This window comes from Mauremys mutica, chromosome 1 (genome assembly GCF_020497125.1).
Source record: "Mauremys mutica isolate MM-2020 ecotype Southern chromosome 1, ASM2049712v1, whole genome shotgun sequence".
In the NCBI taxonomy this organism is placed as follows: Eukaryota; Metazoa; Chordata; order Testudines; family Geoemydidae; genus Mauremys; species Mauremys mutica.
The window spans coordinates 80,335,788-80,357,005 of record NC_059072.1 but is presented as its reverse complement, the minus strand read 5'-3'; the positions used below and the strand labels follow the sequence as shown (position 1 = coordinate 80,357,005).

General features: G+C 45.0%; 2 protein-coding genes across 7 annotated transcripts in view; both read left to right on the top strand.

Annotated features, from left to right (window-relative positions):
* Positions 1-11,110: 11,110 nt before the first annotated feature.
* The window catches only part of POC1B (POC1 centriolar protein B), a 148,919-nt gene continuing 138,811 nt past the window's right edge, over positions 11,111-21,218 (top strand). For 5 of the 6 annotated variants that reach the window (XM_044980371.1, XM_044980387.1, XM_044980401.1 and 2 more), the window contains exons 1-2: positions 11,111-11,246; positions 12,544-12,628. In XM_044980371.1, the coding sequence (XP_044836306.1) occupies positions 11,232-11,246; positions 12,544-12,628 (100 nt within the window). In that variant the 5' untranslated portion in view covers positions 11,111-11,231. The remainder of the gene's footprint in view (positions 11,247-12,543; positions 12,629-21,218) is intronic. The other variant, XM_044980361.1, reaches the window with a different exon arrangement.
* LOC123344294 (polypeptide N-acetylgalactosaminyltransferase 4-like) lies at positions 13,117-17,983 on the top strand. The gene has a single exon (XM_044980348.1). The coding sequence runs from the start codon at positions 13,356-13,358 to the stop codon at positions 15,105-15,107; it is 1,752 nt and encodes a 583-aa protein (XP_044836283.1). The 5' UTR covers positions 13,117-13,355; the 3' UTR covers positions 15,108-17,983.

The window sequence follows — 21,218 nt, the reverse complement described above, 5'->3', positions numbered from 1 at the left end:
TTAGTCTTTTGTCAGACATGCTGTAAATCCTTCCAGTGGCTTCAGGCATCAGATTCCTTCTAACTGTCCTAGCACCTCTGTTCTATTTTTCTGTGTCTTTCCTGCTCCTACTATAGCATTTATGACTTCACTGATTACGACAAGCATGAAAAAAAATGCCTGTTAATGTCTCTCAATTCCACAAGATAGTCAAAACATGTTTTGCAGTTTACTTTTTGTTCTATCATGGGTGGTGTATGTAGTTCACATTAGTTTTAGGTTAAACTAAATTGATTTATAAGGGCATGTCTACACTGGCAGAGTTACAGCGCCGCTCAGAGAGCGTTGAAGGGAAACCGCTGTTGTGTGTTCACATGGTCAGCTGCCTGCACAATAGCGTGTTCACACTTGTGGCACTTGTAGTGGTATTTGGAGCGGTGCACTCTGGGCAGCTATCCCATAGAGCCCCTCTTTCTCTTCTGCAGCTAAGAGCTGTGGGAAGGCAGAGGGGGTCACGGGGCATCCTGGGTCCTGCCCCATGTCCCATGATGCATTGCTTCACATCCCAGCAATCCCTGTGCTTCTGTCCGCATTTGGCACCATCTTTCAACGGTTTGTGTACTGCATGCTCTGCCTCTTGGGCTGCAGGAATGGATCCTGAACTGTTGACCAGTATGCTGCTCGCTCTGACCAACGCATCACGAGTGGCAGTGGAGTTATTCCTTAAACTACAAAGGCAAGAGGAGTGTGACATTGATCTTGCCATGCGTAGTAGCTACGACACGAGATTGCTTGTGGCATTCACGGAGGTGCTAACCACAGTGGGATGATGCTTTTGGGCTCGGGAAACAAGCACTGAGTGGTGGGATCACATCGTGATGCATATCTGGGATAACAAGCAGTGGCTGCAGAACTTTTGGATGAGGAAAGCCACATTCCTGGGACTGTGTGATGAGCTCGCCCAGCCCTCTGGCACAAGAACATGAGAATGAGAGCTGCCCTGCCGTTGGAGAACTGGGTGGCAATTGCACTGTGGAAGCTGGCTACTCCAGACTGCTACCGATCGGTCGCTAACCAATTCGGAGTGGGAAAGTCGATCATTGGACTCGTGTTGACGGAAGTCTGCAGGGCCATTAACTGCATCCTGCTCTGAAAGACCGTCGCTCTGGGCAACATGTGTGACATTGTAGATGGCTTTGCACAAATGGACCTCCCTAACTGCGGTGGGGCGATAGATGGCACGCATATTCCAATTCTGGCACCAGACCACCTAGTCACCGACTACATTAATCGCAAGGGGTATCTCTCCAGGCACTTGTGGATCACCATGGGCATTTCACAGACATTAACGCAGGCTGGTGCAGAAAGGTGCATGACGCACGCATCTTTCGGAATGCTGGCCTGTTCAGGAAGCTGCAAGCAGGGACTTTCTTCCCGGACCAGATCACCGTAGGGGAAGTCAAAATGCCCATTGTGATCCTTGGAGACCCCACCTACCCCTTAATGCCATGGCTTAAGAAGCCATACACGGGGCAACTTGACAGCAGCAAGAAGCGGTTCAACAGGCTGAACAAATGCAGAATGACTGTTGAGTGTGCTTTTGGCTGTTTAAAAGCCTGCTGGCGCTGCCTATATGGGAAGCTGGACCTGGCCAGTGACAATATTCCTATGCTTATAGCCATGTGCTGTACGCTCCATAATATTTGTGAAGGGAAGTGTGAAAGTTGGCTGGACCGCAGAGGCTCAGCGCCTGGAGGCTGCTTGAGACCAAGGCTATTAGAGGGCTACATGTGGGGCCATAAGGATCAGGGATGCCTTGAGGCAGCAATTAGAAACTGAAAGCCACTAATATTAGTTGCTATGCTCGGGAGTGCAGTGCTTGTAATGCTAGGAGGTGATTGTGATTGGTGCAGACGATGCAATATGAAGGTTTAACATAACTGTCTGTTGCTTTGCAGGGCTCTGTTTGCTTTCAATTAATAGACTAAAGATTGCTTTGAAACCAACACAACTCTTTTATTAAAAAACAACAACTGGAGGAGAGAGGCAAACAAAAAAACCCATAAACACTGAGGGGGATGGTGGAAGGGAAGGTCCCAGGAGGAGGTGGTGTCCCGGGGCGGCTAAAGATTTGTGTATGTCTAGGGATCGTATCCAACCTTCTCCTTTGAAGTACAATGCAGTGGGTACTGTATTTCAGCAGGGCCAAACTGCAGAGGGATAGGTGTCGAGTGCAGTGGGTAGTGGGAGTCCACAGTGGAATGCTGCGGGTATAGACTGGAGCCAGGTTGATAAGAGTGTGGTGGTGGCTGAAGCATGGGAAAGAGTTTTGCGACAGCGGCTGCACAGGAGGGTGGGCACAGAACTGCTCGGTTTTAAGAGCTAGTATCACCTGGAGCATGTTTTCTTGGCGCTCCACAACCTTTAAGAGCTGCTCCGTGGCTTCATTCTGGCATACCACGTTCTTTCGGTCCCTCTTCTCACTGTCCCGTCACTCGTTCAATTTCTGTTTCTCAGTGGCAGAGTGCATCATAAAATCATGCAGAAAGTCCTCCTTTGTTATTTTTGGCTGCTTTCTAGTTCTGCACAGCCATTCAGCTGCTGCTAAGAGTGAGGCTGGGCTCCCAATGTCATCTCTGTGAATTTAAATGCGTAGCGGCAGGACAGGATAAATCACTCTTCCCAGATCCTGCTGTACACTGGGCACATGGCTCTTGAGGAGAGCCAGCACTGTAGGGTGGGCCTGATGATCATTCCTCTCCCCACACTTTCCACAGGATGTTACCTTTATGGAAGATATCTCACTGCTGAGGGTGAGCAGGGAATCAAGGGAGAGTCTTCTCCAAGACTGCGGCTTCCGCCCTGGCCCTTATATGGCTTGTCTGTGTGCAATGGTTCTCCCCACCCCCTTGTCCCCCTGTGACAATACAGTGGCACAGGGAAGTTACCAAGAAACAAAGCAGCTCTGCTGAAGAACCTGCAGCAGCGGATTGCCCAGTATCTCCACGAGAGTTTCCTGGAGATCTCTGAGGAAGATTCCCGTGTGAAGTGAGGGAGTCAATCAACAGCGTGTACTGCCACTCCGACAAGGCATGCAGTGGGAGACAAGCCTGCTTTCTGCAATCCTCCTCCCCCAACAACTTGCTTCAGTGATTCCCAAAATCAGATCCACTTACCAATTCACCAACATCTGATAGCTGTGACTGGTTAGCCTCCTCCGGGGTAGAAAAGAGCTTCTGGCTGCATGCATCTCTGACCTCAGAGTCATCCTTTCCCTCTGGGTCCCCCTCCACATCCTCATCCAAGATTTCCTCCTCCCGCCTCAGTCCACTTTTGACTGGCACGCGAGTAACCGAAGTATCCACAGTGGTCTTTGCAGTGGAGGTGAGGTTGCTGCCAAACATCACATCCAGCTCTCTGTAGAACCAGCAGCTCGTGGACATAGCACCAGAGCGGCAGTTTGCCTCCCACGCCTTGTGGTAGGCATTCCGCAGCTCCTTCACTTTGACCCTGCACTGCAACGTGTCCTGGTCATGGCCCCTTTCTGTCATGCATCGTGAAATCTGTCCATGGGTATCATCATTCCTACAGCTGGAGCGCAGTTGGGACGGGACATCCTCCTCTCCCCAAATGCTGATGAGGTCCAGCAGCTCGGCATTGCTCCAAGCGGGGGATTGCCTGGTGCATGGAGCAGGCATGGCCACCTGGAAAGATGCGCTGAGACCACTGCACACATCACCGAGCAAACAGGAAAATTCCAAAGTTCAAACCGATGACCAGAGAGGCAAAAACAGGCATTGTGGGACACCTCCCGCAGGCCAATTGCAGCATTGTAATCGACCACGGTGTCTACACTGGCACTGCAGCGCTGTAGCCCCTGCGCAGAAAGCTGTACGTCTCTTGTTGGGGTGGTTTTTTACAGCACTACAACTGCACAGTTTCTACACACTAAATGGCATGGCAGTGTGTCCACTTTGGGAGTTACAGCACAAAAAGTTGCTTTATGTGCAGAAACTTGCCAGTGTAGACAAGGCCTAAATGTTAAGGCTGAAAGTTACTTACCTTCCATTAAAACAGCTGTGAAAGGGGAAGTAGAAGAAATATGGCCTAAATTCCACATTCCCTTTTGAAAACTCTTAAAGGGACACTGTCAACAGGAGTGCTTTAATTTCCAAAAATAAATGTTCAGGGAGCTCCCTTTAAATAGTATGTTCTGACCTTTTCAAAACGTGGAAATCTCCTTTCCTGCTTCATGCTGATATTTATAGGGGTCTTTTAGGCAGGAGCAACACCAAATGTTCAGAAGCACACCTGCTTCTCCCTCCCCTTCATCTCTGCATACACTTACCTGCTATTTTTTCAGTTTCAGCTCGTCTGCTGTTGAACACCCTTTCACAGGGCCTGGCCAGAAAAGGCACATGAGCAATGCAAGAGAAATTATGACAGCACTTTATGTATAGTCAAAGCAAGAAAACAAACTTGGGGTGGAGGAGAAAATTTGTTTTTTGTTTTTTATAAAAATCTCAGATATTACAAGTAATACTACTACATGCAATTTTGAAATGGAAACTTTGACTTCAAGCTGATGTTTTTTAAAATAAAAGACAATCTCCAGTACCATATCAGAAGAAAATGAGAAGAAATAAGAGATATTTCTTTTAACAGATTGAGGCCCTCAGTGGGGTTGCAGGAACATACATGCATCTGCCCATATGGTGCTCACTGCAGGATTGGAGCCTAAACTTTGTAAATGGAGGAGAAAGGGTGGTGGAGGAGAATTGTGCAGGAGAATGGCCTGAATTTTAGTGTGTGTGTAGGCTAACCATGAGCTAGAAATGATACTGACATGTCTGGCATATTAAATATCTGGAATGAGCCATGCTCTGATATCTGTAGTCAATTCTATATGGAGGAGCCAGAGGATGAGAGGCAGGGGAGGGAGCAGCAGCCAGGGACTTGAGGGGTATACAGGAGTGGGGGAACTAGCATAGGAGCTGGGAGTAAGGGAGAGGGAGCTAGGGGTCTATAATCATGAGTGCACAGTCCCCTCTAGAACTTGGAACTGAACCCAGGAGTCTTGAATCTCTGCATTCCTTTGTCAGCAAACAGCTCTGAAACTCACTGGCAAAGTGTCGCACCCCCTCTAGTGCCTAACTATATACTCAACCTACTGCTGCTACCAGTCACTCTGTTAAAACTATGCTGTGCTCTAAAGGTCTGACCCCTGCTGGTGACCAAAGTTGGGGGTCAATATGGTCCCACATAATAGGATTTCTGATATTTCAATGTTGTTTTAAAAATTAGGGAACTACAGTTAAAAAAATCTATACAAAGATAAATAAGGTTGCAAAGTAAAACACTCAAGCTAGGAAAGGACTGACTTAAGATTGCCTCTGCAACTTTAATTCAGCCACCTTGTGGATATGTATTATAGTAGTCTTAAATTACATGAAAAGTATGTGATCAATAATTAACATTTTTTATCCTACTGTATATGCATAAGGTGGCAAAATGTAAGGTTACACAGGCAACCATAGTTCTGTTCTTTCCTAACTTGAGTGTTTGACTTTGCAGCCTTTTCATTTAGCCTAGTTTTTTGAATGTTTATATATAAAATAGTTTTCCCTAGGGATGTCAGCCATTAAAAGAATGCTTTTGTTCCCAGGCTTGGGAAAAGACATTTTTTACGTGGTGACTTTCTCATTCAGAATGATGAGGATTTTCATGTTGGACTGACATTTCTAGCGAAAACGAACCATTTTCACTCAGTATCTGAGGCACTTCCACACAGCTATTGGAGTGACTGCCAACTGAAACAGTATTTTGATGCTATTTTTTGAGGCATCATTTATTATGCCATCGAAGCTGTGCAATAACTTGGTACAGTAGATGGCACTTTTGTATCACAGAAGAATTATTCTGAACCTTAAAAGGACATAGGCAAATACGAGAATTGACAGAATTATTATAAATTTTGTTACCAATCTCGGATTACTTTTTTTTTTAAATGAGAGCGGAACAAATATTTTCATTTTTTATTATGTGTATTTGCCAGCTCTTTGTGTATAACTTTAGTTTAACTTACTATCATGCACTGCTTTGGGGAGCTCACATGCACATTCAAGAGCTTGGACCAGGGGTCGGCAACCTATGGCACGCGGTTCGCCAGGGTAAGCGGCGGGCGGGCTGGGCCAGTTTGTTTACCTGGCGCATCCGCAGGTTTGGCCTTTCGCGGCTCCCACTGGCCGTGGTTCGCCGCTCCAGGCCAATGGGGGCTGCGGGCAGCGGCATGGGCTGAAGGATGTGCTGGCCACGGCTTCTCGCCTCCCCCGTTGGCCTTGAAAGAGAGTTTTTATCAGTAAAAGAGGCAGAGCTGCTGCTGTTTCGGAATTTTGGACCAAGTGTTTCTTTCTGAAAGCAATGGGAACTGACTGTGGAGGCCCCTATCTGCCCAAACCCCTCAACTCTGCTTGGACTACAGATCGTCTCACAGGGACTTTAGGAATCTGTCCCTTTCCCCCTTCCTCTGACCTTTTTGCCGAAAGCTAAGGACTGCCCTTTTCATTCTACAGACATTTGCACTGGGAGGCTGAGGGAACCCATTTCTTCACTGCTCAGGACATACTCCTCCTTGCTCCTCACTGGACTGAGAAACTATCTGTGACATCCATGCAAAGGGAGGGGCAGCTCTTTTTCATCTTCATTCTTTCTTGTCAGCTATCCTTCTATTTCCTCTTCCAAAATCTCCAGTCCCTCTACCCAACACCTAATATTCTTCTACCCCAAAGGTTTCAAATGTACACCTATGATGGTCCACCACTCTGCCTCCCATGATCTCACTTTGCTTTATGACCCCCCTGTCCCTCATGTTTTCACTATTTTCTTTTGCTCTGCTTCTCCCAGGGCTCCGGGGTCAATCCAGACACCCATATTCACGCCTCTTCCAGATCTCCACACTCCCCTACCCTGCCCAATCTCCCTCACCTACACCTTCTGTTCCCCATCTATTCACACAAATGAGCACCTCCATCGCAAAGGCTTTGTCTCCCAAGTGCCCCGTTCATCCATGTTTTGCCCATCCCTAAGGCTTCCTCCTCTCCGACTTACTCACTGTATCTGTCCCCCAAGGGCGAAGGAGAAGAAGTTGCGGGCTGCTGGCAGGCCAGCAGCCGGGACTCCATTCTCCAATCTGCACAGCTCATTCTCTACTCAGGCAGCTAGTAGGTTCCCAACTCTGCCCTATTGTGACACAGAGCTAGCTGGAAGGGTAGAGGAGCTCAGGCAGGGTAAGAGTTGAGCTGGCTGTGAACAAGTGTCTGCTTCTTCAACCCCCTGCCTCCCTACCAGGGGGAGGGCAGATAGAGGCAAGACAAGAGACAGTGCTGCTGCCTCAAGCCTACTGAGATACTTCGCTAATCAATAGCCTGCATGCAGGGTGGTGGTGAAGTTCTGAGAGGCACAGTATTTGCCTGTGTTTACTCATAACTACAATAGAGTTTGTTAGTCTACCCACTTTTTTTTTTACCACTACACCATTGGTGAGGCCTGCAACAGCCACTCTCCTCTGCTACTTTTCCTTTCTCTGTAGTCAGCTGAAATTTAGGAGGTGAGAGGACAGATCCCCATTGCTGAGCAGTAGAATACAATTTCCCAGTTCTCGAGAAGGAACACCCTTCCCACTAGTCCTAAAGACCCCTACCTCTGCTTCCTAGTCATATTCATAGCTTCCAAGTTTTATGCAGATCCTTGTAACATTTTATGTAAATTAGCTCATGAAATAATTTGCACATGACTGTAAACTTCAGCTTAAGGCCAATAAACCTTGCAGCGAGCAGAGACTGGGATAAGACATGGAGTTGCACAAAACTTGGCAGGCGGGTGGAGGGCTGGAGGCTAAAGGGTGTCAAGGGGTGTAGGGGGAGAAGGTGAAGGGAGAATTGTTAAGGGACAATGCCTAGACTACTAGCTTTGATTTTTGCCTCCCCTTTAGCTACTTTACAAAAGTGCTTTGCCCTAGGACAGGAAAAGGCCTGTGATCCCAGGCAATCAAAAGAACTCTGGTGGGTTTAAAAGGGAACATTCAACCAAGGGTAGCTGTTTTAGGGGAAACAGACTGAGACACGTGACATTCCACTAAGGGTGCCTGAAGAAGTTAATCCTGCCTAGGATACAATCAGGGGATGGGACAGAAGCCTTTCGGTAAGATCAAGTCTACACGTCGTCTTAAAATCCTTTTTTAAATTTTAATTGCTTTGTTCTTACTATTAAAATAAATAATATTCTGGTTTTAAGAAGGCGGTCTCATTGTATACAACCAACTACAGCCTCCCTAAGGGAAGAACTGTGCAGGTACCCAAACACTGTCAGCCCTAAAGGGCAAGCCTGGTTTATAGACCAGGCTTTGAGCTACAATACACTGTGGGGTTGCATTCAGAGGCCAGAAGTGCAGCTAATCCCATAACTATGACACCAAGATTTTCAAAAGTGACTAATGAGTTTTAGTATCCAACTTGGGACACCTTTTAAAGGAGCCAGATTTTCAGAGGAGAGGTGATCAGCCCTTTCTAACAATTTGGATCCCTTAAGGTCTCAAGTTGGATACCCAGAATCACTAGGAAAATCAAAAGTTTCTGAAAATCTTGGCCTTTGGTATCTTCTACTCCCCCCCACAACCACCCACCCCCAAAAGCCCACCAAGGTCAACAAATTGAAAGAAACATGAAGTTTATAGACCAAACCATTGTGGGGATACGAGCCAAAATTTAAATTTCCTGACTAGGATGAGATGTAGTATGTGAAATTTAAGGAGGATTAACTTTTTGGGGGGTAGCTGTGTGGGGGAGAGAGAAAGGGTTGAAAATCAGGCTTGTAAGTGGAAGCTAGCCCAAACTATGAAGTAGTTACTGCCACTCCATAATAAGTTCACCTTATCTGTCTCTGCCAAAATATCAAATAACAAATGTGTTATTTTAGAGAGAGCTTCTAACTAAAATTCTCAGTGCAAATATAAAAGTTTGCCAAATCTATTTACAGAAGCCCCAAAGATTTCATAAATGTTTACCATGAAAATGCAGCAAAGAGTCCTGTGGCACATTATAGACTAACAGACCTTCTATAAGTGCCACAGGACTCTTTGCTGCTTTTACAGATCCAGACTAACAAGGCTACCTCTCTGATACTTGATACCATGAAAATGAGATTCATAAAATGACCAATAGGAAACTACGATGCAACCCGAAGTCCTCCCAAATCTTGCCCTTTTCCTGGTCCCTAGCCTTCCCATATCCTGGCAGCATAATTTAAAGCCCCATCTCACCCTTTGTCTATGCTTTATCAAATGCTCAAGGTACAACACCTTCTCCTTTTAGCACTGATTTATTTCTTCTGCTGGGGAATCTCCTCAGTAACAGCCACCAGTTCCAATTACTTAAATAGAGCAATAATATTTGACATAGAAAATACAGAAAAGTAAATTGTATAGAATAAAAGCGTACTAAGCTAGCCTATATTACATTACCTTTTCTCCTTTCCTTGAGATCAGTAAGCAGTTTCCTTCGTGATTGCTCTATTCGGGGTTTATCCATTTCTGCCAGTGTGGCTTTAAGGAATGCAACATCTGGGAGGAGTTTTTGTGATCTGATTCAGTTCATACCCCATTAAATGATAGGTAAACAAATTTTGGATTCTGCCCATTTTCAGCCATTTCCATACATATTTTTATGGCAAGAGTCAGTAGATAGCACTGTTACCTGTAGGTTTAATGTTTTTTCTTATTGGACAGGTACTGTTCAGTCTTGAAGAAATGCTGCTGCTGTTAGTTCTGCAATGTTTCTTTTGGGAAGCAGCTGCAGGAAAGCAAGCAGCAGGAAAGGTTGCTCTATATTCGTGTCTCTAACTAGTCAGTTTTTGGGTTAGAGTTTCTCCCTGGGTATTGGTGAAAGAAGAGGTTGCTTGTGTGTCGCTTGACTGCCTTTGTTCAAGGAGTGGTGTAAATCTGTCTTTGAGGATTTATATGCCCTCCTCTATTACTGTAATTTCTGATCACAATCTTTGAGATATTGATTTTATACAGTGTAAATTAAAACAAGTAACCTGATTTAAAATATTTAGATTCTGCATCACTGATTTCTTCTATAATGGGAAACCAACCTGCAACCCCCTGAAATCTGCTACTGTGCAGCAGATTCCCTAACTACGTGGAATTCATACAGCATCATACTTCTTCAGGTAGAAGTAGTTTTGGCAGAATTCTTTTTTTTTTATTTTAAGCATTTAAAAAAAATAAATTAAATTTTCACAGTTATGGGAAATTATGGGGGAAGACAATTATTTAATGACAGTGAGATTTTAAAAGTCAGAGCTTTATAACTGTTAAAACACCAACTCTCAATACCACCTGTTAAAATATACAAAGTGAATAGCCTTCAGTTCAACTCTTGTCCTCAAGCAGCAGTTTGCTGACTTTGCCTGGCCTAGATTGGTGCAGATGAATGTCTTTTTTTCAACCCTGTGTGTGAAATTTAAATTCACTGACATTTGCCCACATTTACCATACAAATCTCATCCTTCCAAGCCTGGCTAGGAAGCCACGGCACAGCCCCCAGACGAGGTCCTTTTCCCGCCCCAAACGCCCCCTCCACAACATGGATGTGGCATGGCTGAGACGAGGGGGATTTGACTCTGAACCTCAAGGCGTTAGGAAGGAAGGTGGTTCTTCCCCCTCCCAGTGCAGCTCCCCCCAGCTGGCTCTGCCGGGTGATTCCCCCACCCCGGCCTACGGGCTCGGCCCGCGCCTCCCCCGGGCGGCGGGTCAGCGCGCGGAAGCACCGTTGCGCGTTCAGTCCCGCTGGGCTCGTGCTGCTGAGGCAGAGGAGGCCGCGCTGCAGCGGGGGCGGGGACAAGCCAGACCCGGAGCGCGCGCGGAGCTTTGGGGCTAGAGCAGTCGCGCGCGTGCCTCTCTGGGGGCGTGGTTCAGGGGAGGGGGCTGCGCAGGACACGGACGCTCACGGTAACCAAGCAACTGGGCTGGGGAGCTCACTGTCTCTGTAAGGGCGAGTCGAGTGCCTATCGCATGGATGCGGCTCTAAGCTCGGCGCCGCGCTCACAGGCTTGGAAGGGGCCCGCAGCCAGGCAGGGGCTGCCGCTGGGGTCGAATTCGGGGCTCAGCTAGTCGGGTCTGGAGCGCGGGGGGTTTGACTGGGCCGCGGCGCGGCTGCTGGTGTTTCAGGGCAGGGGATCGCGGCGCCTGTCCCATGGCGTCCGTGCTGGTAAGGAAGCGGGCGGGCGGGTCTGGGGAGACGCTGCCCGCCGAGCCCCGCTCCTGCGGCAGAGGGGGGGAGGGAGCCGGTAGCCCTGCCGTGCGCGCTGGGAGGGGCGAGCCCCGGGCCGCCGCCCGCCCGGCCCCGAACTGATGAGCGTGTCTCCAGCTGGGCACCAAGCGGCGCAGGAGGTTGGGGTCCGCGCCCCCTGGCCCTGCCCCTTCTCCACCGGGACCCGCTTGTCTCGGGCCGAGCTCTGGGTTCAAGCTGCCCCCCGGGGCGTGCGAGCCAGCGCCGCGGCACTGGAGCACGTTACCCGGCCCCCCGCCGCGCCCAGGGGAGGCGCCAAGCCCCGCTAGTGCCCCTCTAGCCCTGCTGTTACCGCTACGGGCAGCGCTCAGCTGTCACGGTGATGGGCGTTTGGGGGGCTGGGCAGATCGGTGACGGACGCTCCTCAGTGAGCGAACTGGCCAACTGGCAGGGGGCCTGGAGCCCCCAGGGAACGGGGAAAAGTTTGTCACAGCTCGCTCTGCCAATGGAAAACCCCTGCCCTTGAAACAGGGAGGGCGGGGGGCGTCCAACAGCTGTGCAAGGGTTTTCGTTGGCGGTAACCAAATCAAAACGCATTCAAAACGCCCTCTCACTTTGATTTGTCAGAGGAGAGATACAGTCCCTTAAAGGGGAGCAGGAGGGTGGCCTTGCATATATCAGTCCTGTTTTTTTCTTTCTGGTTTTAAATGTTTGTTTATAAGAAACATATTTTTCTACCCATATGGCCAACAAAAAAAGTTAATTTTTCAAAAATTTTAAACCATCAGTTTACCTTTTCCTGTAAGTTTCAGCATCAATGTTTTATTTAAAATAATAATTTAAAAAAGTCTAAATTTTGCAGGGCATTTTACTGCCATCCAGGGCCAGAATTCACACGGGCGGCGGGTTGTTGCTCAGGAACATCTGTGCTATAGGGACATTCTGTAGGGCCTGTCTTCTCGGGATTTTTCTCCATGTCAACATCGAGAGACCAGCACCTATGCCTGGTGCCCCTTCCTGTCACCGCACTTCTCAGAGTAATGCAACCTGTGCAGTACTCTCCTTCCCCCCTATTATTATAATGGCAGGAAGTTTTATTCTGGGCTAACGCGCTGCTGCTTTCCCAGAATCTATAAATTGTATCTGAGAGAAGCTACCTCCTTTCAATATTGATCTTGGTGTTATCTTAACATGGCGAGTTCCGGGTTGACACAGAGAACAACAATCAGGTGGTGACTCAAAACCGAGTTCTCAGATATTACAACTTCTTCTCCAGGAGGATCCTATCTTAATTCGTCCCTTTAAAGGCCACAAAGCTGCAGTCACCGGCGTTGACTTCAGCCCGACCACCACGGCACTTGGTGAGTTTGTTACCTTTGGTAGCGCGTTAGCGTGCCAGCTTGTGCTGAACGCTTCGTGGAGGATCCAGATGCCCAGCTCCTGCAACGGGACTGTACTCAATGGGGAGGGAGGGTCCAGTGCCGCTGGAGCGCGCGGAGGAGGAGGAGGAGCGAGAGGATGGCTACAGGTGGGTGGCCCCTACAGGTTGTCGCTTGGCCCGGAGGCGGTGTTTGCTCTCCGGGACGAGCGAGGAAAGTTACCCCGCGGCTTCCGGAGAAGCGTGTTTGTGTGGCTAGCTCCGGCCCCCGTCGGGTGGGGCTGGCGCACAGGGTGGGAGGCGTTTCTCTCGGTCGGGCGGGCCAAGGGCTCCCTGCCCCTTTCTTAAGCGACAACTTTTTGAGCAAACCACAAGGCGGAGGGAGAGTGCGCGAGGGAGGGGTTTGTCCCGGGGACAGAGAGGAGGAAGTAAGACGCGAGAGAGCTGGGGCGGGGGCGCGCTGCGCTGGCGGCGGGGAGCGGGCCGGGGGAGGGACGCTGCTTCCTTGTTTTTTTTGCTGCTCCGCATCCCCGCTCCGGACTCTATATCCGGGAAGAAGAGGACCTGCTGCAACCCTCCCGCCCCCCTCCGCAGCACCCTGAGCCCGGAACTGCTGCCCGCCCGCGGCTCCCGGCCGTGCCAGGAAGGGGCAGAGCGCTGCAAGAACTTACAGCTCGCCCGTCTGCCCGCGGCTGGTTTAATCGCGTGCAATGAGGATCCGTCTGGCCAGAAGATGGACTTGGCTTGGCAGAAGCTGCCTGTTGCTTGGCCTCTTGATGGTTGCCTACTTCGTAGTGGAGCTGTCTGTTTCTACCTTCCATGCCGCCTCCACCGGAGACAGCGTCACCAATGGGAGATGGGAGAGACACTTTTCTGACAGAGCAGAAAAAGCAGAGGATTTGGCTCGTCCAGTTTATGAAAAATCCCCTCCTGATTCTTCTGCGCCAGGAGAATGGGGTAAGGCCACTCGTCCACAGTTGACTCCTGAGGAAAAGAAACTTGAAGAAGAGCTGATTGAAAAATATGCAATTAATATTTATTTGAGTGACAAAATATCTCTACATCGTCACATACAGGACAATCGAATGTATGAATGTAAAGCCAAATCTTACAACTATAGAAAACTTCCAACTACATCTGTTATAATTGCTTTCTATAATGAAGCTTGGTCAACCTTACTGCGGACAGTTCACAGCGTTCTTGAAACATCTCCTGCAGTACTTCTAAAAGAAATTATATTAGTGGATGACTTGAGCGATAAAATATATCTGAAGGCTGAACTCGAAAAGTACATTAGTAACCTGAAAAGAGTTCGTTTGATAAGAACCAGCAAACGAGAAGGACTGGTTCGTGCACGCTTAATTGGAGCTACCTTTGCTACTGGTGATGTCCTCACATTCCTAGATTGTCATTGTGAGTGTAACTCTGGTTGGCTGGAACCACTTTTAGAGAGGATTGCTGAGAACGAGACTGTGATCATTTGTCCTGTTATAGATACCATTGATTGGAATACATTTGAATTCTACATGCAGACGGGTGAGCCCATGATTGGGGGATTTGACTGGCGATTGACATTTCAGTGGCATTCTGTGCCTGAACATGAACGTCAAAGATGGAAATCTAAAACGGACCCTATTAGATCCCCAACTATGGCTGGTGGGCTATTTGCAGTTAGTAAGAAGTATTTTGAGTATCTTGGTACATATGACACAGGGATGGATGTCTGGGGTGGGGAGAATTTAGAACTATCATTCAGGGTGTGGCAATGTGGCGGCACGTTGGAGATCCATCCTTGTTCCCATGTAGGCCATGTGTTTCCAAAGCGGGCTCCATATGCGAGGCCAAATTTCCTTCAGAACACTGCACGTGCTGCTGAAGTGTGGATGGATGAGTATAAAGAACATTTTTACAATAGAAATCCTCCAGCAAGAAAAGAAAATTACGGTGATATTTCTGAAAGAAAACTACTAAGAGAGCGTTTGAAATGTAAGAGTTTTGACTGGTATTTGAAAAATATTTTTTCCAACTTACATGTACCAGAGGATCGTCCGGGCTGGCATGGAGCTATCCACAGTATGGGAATATCATCAGAATGTTTAGACTACAATTCACCTGAACATAATCCTACTGGGACTCATGTGTCTCTCTTTGGATGTCATGGTCAAGGAGGCAATCAGTTCTTTGAATATACATTGAGTAAAGAAATTAGGTTTAACTCTGTGACTGAACTATGTGCTGAAGTCCCTGAACAAAAGGATTTCATTGGCATGAGGAGCTGCCCAAAAGATAAATCCCCTATCCCAGAAAATATCATATGGCATTTTAAAGAGGATGGGACTATTTATCATCCTCATTCAGGAAAGTGCCTTAGTGCTTATCGTACTTCTGAGGGTCGGCCTGATGTGCAAATGAGGACTTGTAATGCTGCAGATAAAAATCAAATTTGGAAGTTTGAGAAATAAAAAAGCCACTGATGATAGTTGTTATCTGAAGAACTTTAGCGTAAATTAGTGGCTGGCTGTGCTTTGATACACGGATGTCCTCTGAGAGCCTTCCCTATAGTAGTTTAGAAACTGAATCTCTTATGCTGAAGTGTACGAAAGTGGGTTGGCAAATACTGGGAATTAATATTTAAAAGTGCCTTTTTGTACTGACTTAAGGTTTTTATTTTTGTAGAGTTTTTGATTAATTATTGCTTGCATTTCAGTTTATATTTTAGTTTTAGGAAGAGCATGACCTGTTTTAGACCTGTTTTAGACCTTACATCAAGTGAAAGAAAATCTATGTTACTTCCGTATTACGGTTAAGAATTTAAATCTACAGAAGTTAAGGTTCTCACAGCAGTGTTTACTTAGCTATATTGCAGATAGTCACAGAATAAATAATACAGTAGTACGTGGCTGAGTTAACATTGGTGTGGGAAGTCAAACCTTAATCCTTAGTACGTTGTATAATCATCCAGGCATTTATTGGGGATCTGCCAACTCCTAAGGGTGTTGAAGAGGTCATATTATTTTGAAAGGAATGAAAGTTTCTATTTTCTAACTACTTGGAAGACGGGAAACATTAGGACTGGCCCTGCTTCATTCCCTAATTCAGTCTTGCCCTAGTTCCTGAAAGCAACTTGGTTCTTCAACACCCCCGCCCCGCACCCTAATACTAGAGATAGCGGAACTAGGAAGATGGGCTAGCAGTATGAGAATGTTGGCCAGATGGAGGTTGGGGGTGGGAAGGGGATGGTTGGGGGTTGGAGACGATAGAGTGTGTGGTGCATTTATCTTGAGTGTGAGAGAGAAAAGGATGGGTCTCATGTTGACATCTGTCTCTCATCTTTGAATTCTTAGAACTAGTATGCACATCCTGAGTCCTCTAAGCATTAGTGAGTACTCAATTTCTGGACACTTGTTTATAGTCTCAACACTACCATTATGTTTACATAATCTTTTGCATTCTTTCTTGTTTTTTTTTTTAAATATATGTAATATTTTATATATCAGTATGTTAGGAGGTGAAGGAAAGAGGTGCTTGTGTAGGTCTTTTCATAATGATATTAAGGCAGTGGTTCTCCACCTATTTACTGTTGCGGGCTGCATATGCAGCCCGCATGTGTTATGTGGGCCACATTCACTCCATATGTATACGGCCTATGTGGCCCTGAGGACGTCACATGGGTTGCAGCTGTGTGCTGATTGGACCGCAAGCGACCTGCAGGTTGAGAACCATTGCATTAAGGTGTTTGTTTAAATATGTGATCATAGATAGGATGTTCAAATAAAGTTTCTTCGGTGTGTGATCATTGGATTGCATATTCTAGAAAAAGTACAATGCCAGTACCAAGTGTGTTGGGGCCTCTACATGATTCTTCAAGGCATTGGCTTAAGCTTTCGCAAATCCAGGTGGTTTTATTTTGGAGGGGTGTGGGGGGGGGGGTTCGATGTTCATCTTGTGCTGTCTAGCAGTAGCCACCAGATACCAAATCTTGATCTTGGACTGACAGCTCTTACCTTCAGATAAAGTCACAAATTAATAACAGGAAGTGAGCAATACAAAATCTGGGGACAGGCTAGTGGGATATAGTATGTGGTGTTGGTTCATTACAGCCAGGGCTAGGCAGAAGGGAAAGGAGATGGCTGTTTGGAGGGAGAAAGTGGGGTCGTAAAAGGGCTAGGGACTTTCTAGAAATAATGAGACAAGAAGGAAAAGGGCGTGTGTTCAGGGGTATTTCTAAGGACTTTGGAAGGATTGGAGGGAGGAAGGGAAAGAAGTGGCCAGCAAGTTGAGGCAAGAGTCTCTGGGGCTGGGCTGAAAGAGGGACTAGATGAGGAAGATTCTGGATTAGGAGTGTAGTGCAGGGCCATAGTAAAAATGATTGCCACTATGTGGCACTGGGCATTATAAGTCTTTGTAATTTATTTTAAAATGACTAATTTGAAATCTGATTTGTATAAATTGGTATAGAATAAGGGAATTGTAACATTATATTGATCAGCAAGGCATTCCTTGGCACATTCACCAAACTTGATGTGCCAAGGAATACCTCTGCATTCCGTTGTAGACCTACTGCTTTGAGAGACTACAGCCCATGACATTCTGAAAGAGCAAGCTTTATAAGGTCACATGCATTTGTGAAAGCCTTACCATAAATAAATTTGTTTCAGCATGCACACTTCCAAATGGATTCATGCTTGCATGTGCATCTACCTTGTATGCCATGCATACTTATTTAGTAAGGGAAATGAAGTACTGTGCATGCAGACTATGCAATTTTTATTCAATTCTAACTTTTTTTTTTTTAAAAACCTAGCAACTCTTGTTCTCCTCTTGGTGGACTATTTTATGAATTGGAAGTTTAAAAATAAGTTGTTGCGCTATCTGAGCAGAAAATAAGAATGAACAAGTTTCTTAAATATTACACTTTTTTCAATGCACTTATAACTGACAAACAATTCAAGAGAATTTTCTTATCCCATATTTCAGGATTTTTAAACAGAAAAATAAGACTAAGAATGCAACACTTCTGCCCAATTGGAGCAATTTTTATTATAATATAAATATCTGATAATAGGAATTTGGAAATGGCAATCTCAACCATAACTGAAGCATTGCTACTGTAATCTTTTAATTCTGTGTACAGATTTCTGGAAAATCTGATACTCTGAGAAACAAAGGTATAAATATATCTATTTTTAATTCTATCATAGTTTTATGGGAATTTGGGGGGAAATAAAATTACTATATGTGGATTTTAAACTACTGATTTTAAATGACGAAAGTATGTAAATTTAACATTTATTAAATGTAATTTTTTTTTAAAACAGTAATAAAAATGATAACTGAACGTTGGTTAGTTTTCTGGCTTTTGTTTTGTTTTTGATCTTTGCCACTTATATTAGTGCCCACTACATTTAGAACGAACTCCAGTATTTTGGCATTTTATAAAGGTTAATAATATTAAACCTCTTCTGCTTAATACCCAATGAAGTTTCTGAATTTAAGCAGCCTCTCCATCCCTTTGACAGAAACTTACTTATCATCGAATAGAAACTCCTTAGAATTACTGTTGTATATGTATTTACCACTGTAACTAATGATGAAAGTCTATTTGAAAGAGGCATAGTTGTTTTAATGTCCCCATTTGATTTGAGTATTTAAGTTCATCTACACTGTAATTCCTATTTTACTGCATGACCTGGTTACAGCAAGGTAGCCTCCTGATATAGTTGAGCATTAAGTAGATGAGACCAAATCATGTGTTTAACTGTCTAGCAGTTCTACAAAAGGTCAAAGCTGTAGCACAGTTCAGTCCTACTAAATCTTGTTAACAATATCAGCACTGCTGTGGTGTTCTGTGGGGGTTTGAGTACAGTAGGAGTTCCATTCTAGATGGAACCTTACTGTCTTTGGTAGACATGTGATCAATATGGCCAATAACTTTTATTCTGAATTTGGCAGTATTGAGGGGTGGGGGAGAGCCTATATACTTCTAGAACTAAGTCCAGATGTCTTTATTTACTGCCAAAGAAGTATCCTTGATTGAGTGCCCTTTTACTAATAATTGCAGCCCAGAAATGTATAAACCTGGTGTTTGTTTCATAGAATGTCAGGGTTGGAAGGGACCTCAGGAGGTCATCTAGTCCAACCCCCTGCTCAAAGTAGGACCAATCCCCAGACAGATTTTTGCCCCAGATTCCCCAAGTGGCCCCCTCAAGGATTTAACTGACAACTCTGGGTTTAGCAGGCCAATGCTCAAACCACTGAGCTAGTCTTTGATTCATATGAAGAAAAGCAAAATATGTAGAGAAAAATCTATTGTTAATTTCTGTTTCTATTGCCTGTATCATTAGATACTTAAGTAAAACTGTGGTTGTAATGTTGTTTTTTGTACACAGACAAGAATCAACAATGTTATGACATGAGGTTTGTGCAGTCAAGTTTTTGCCCTGCTAAAACATCATTAATGTAGTGTAGGCGGATACTTTACTAGAACCATGTTTGAACATGAAAGGTGCTCACATATCTCCTGTGGGTAGTGCATATACCAGACCTGCTCATGTTATAAACAATTTTACAAAACTAGTCCATGGATCTACCTAGTGTGTTTAAACATGGCAATGTATCATACCTATATAAAGATCAAACAGCATTATACCACACTACATTTTCCAGTATTGATGCATCCAGTAACACATTTTGTTACAATTAGGCTTGGCCTACAATGGCTTGGGACATCATATTTTGCCCCTGCCTGGCAAGAGCCACGTTTAAATAGGTATTTTAACATTTTATTTGAATTTTGTAGAACTTAATGCATTTATAATATCTTATTGAGGAAAAGGAAAACGGTGCAAAAAGGGAATCAATTTTATAAAAAATTCTGTGAAATACTTTGCTTGGATAACTCAGAGAACCATCTTAAACTGGAATAAAGAAACAGAAGAATTAATTTAAATGTAATAATTATTAATCACTTATAAAGTGCATTTTGTTACAGATAAAGAATAATTAAAATTCAGTTGCAGCTAATATGGTTTTAACACCACTGTTGAAGAGATAAGTTGTTGCTGTTATAAATACATCTATGGTTAATATTGCTAATAATTATTTTCCACCATGTTGTGTTCACAAAAGACAAATAAGGAAAGAAATCCTGAAATATCTTAATTTATATTATTGTGCTAAGGTATTGCAGAGGTTTAAGATCGTGTGAAGTCTTATGTAGAAGGTACACCACAGTTAGTCCCAGTTCTTGGAAGCAGAAATATTCAGCCTGTCTCAGGATCCCATTGAAATTAATGGGACTCAGTTCTCTTTCCAGAATTGGGGCCTTAGTTAAGGATGGAATGAGAGCTTCTGCTCAGAATTTCCTTCCTTTTCATTGTGCTCGTGCCTATCTCTCTGTCTCCTTTTTTTCTTTCAGCTTGATTTAGACCGATACTTATTTGTGGTTATTTTAAAAAAATGAGTAAAGCAGTAAAAGGAAGGAGTTAGAATGCAATTTAAAAATATGTTTAATGTCTGAAAGCAAGGAAGAGAGCCAGTGCTATGTGATATGCTAGCTTGTGCTCAATGGGTTGCTGGTGGTTTGTGGGTTATATTTAGTTTAGGAAGTAGTGGCCTAATAAATAATCTGTCCTATTATTTCAAAGGTGGTGAACTCAAATTCCCGCCCCCCCAAAAAAGACACAAAATATTATCAGAAAGGGCCTACTATAAAATAACGTACTCTCAAAGTTTGAAAAACTTATCATATACCTACTAACCACACATCCTCCAAAGTAGGGGATCCAGTGACAACACCTTGCCTCAGAGACTACCCTTCTCCTTGGCTTCTGGGAAAAGCGGGGATTAGATCCATGGAGAGGACTGTGTAGACTCTACTGGGGGGCTCATCATCTTATGTACTAGTCTTGCCTTGTGCTGTATATGTCTCTTTAAATTTAGAGCTCTCTTCCACATCTCTTGCCTCCCAAATTACTGCCCTCGCTGGTGCAGATTGGGAAGAGAAGTATTAACTTCTTCACATCTTCTGCAATTGCAAGGGAGATCCTATTCTCCCATCCCCTCTTTTCCTACTTGCAGTGAGGAAGGAATTCTTTTTGTTCTCTCCTTTCTTTTTTTTGTTTTTTTTTCTTTTCTGATTACGCCATCCCCACCCACTACACATCAGTCATTCCCTTGCCTTCCCTGCCTTCATCTTTTCCAAGCACTGACATAGAACTTTACCTAGGGTGACCAGATGTCCCGTTTTTTGGGACTCTTTCTTATATAGGCGCCTATTACCCCCATCCACTCCCATCCCATTTTTTCACAGTTGCTATCTGGTAACCCTAACTTTACCAGACTGGTCATTTTCATTCAGCTGCTCAGAAACTTCCAGGCAAAGTCTGGAAAACATTTTGCTTAAAAAGTTAAACACATCATTATACAGAATTATGTCCAGTATAAGATCAGCTGTTCTGACTGCAAAAGCACACAAATATGTTCCAGTGCTTGCTGTTATTTAACCAACAACCTCAGTTTCCCATTAAATTCACACTAACTCAAAGACACTGCAAAATGTTCAAATTTGAGTA

What these genes read in the sequence shown, in the direction of transcription:
- LOC123344294 (XM_044980348.1), top strand. Translation starts at nt 13,356, where the DNA reads ATGAGGATCCGTCTGGCCAGAAGATGGACTTGGCTTGGCAGAAGCTGC.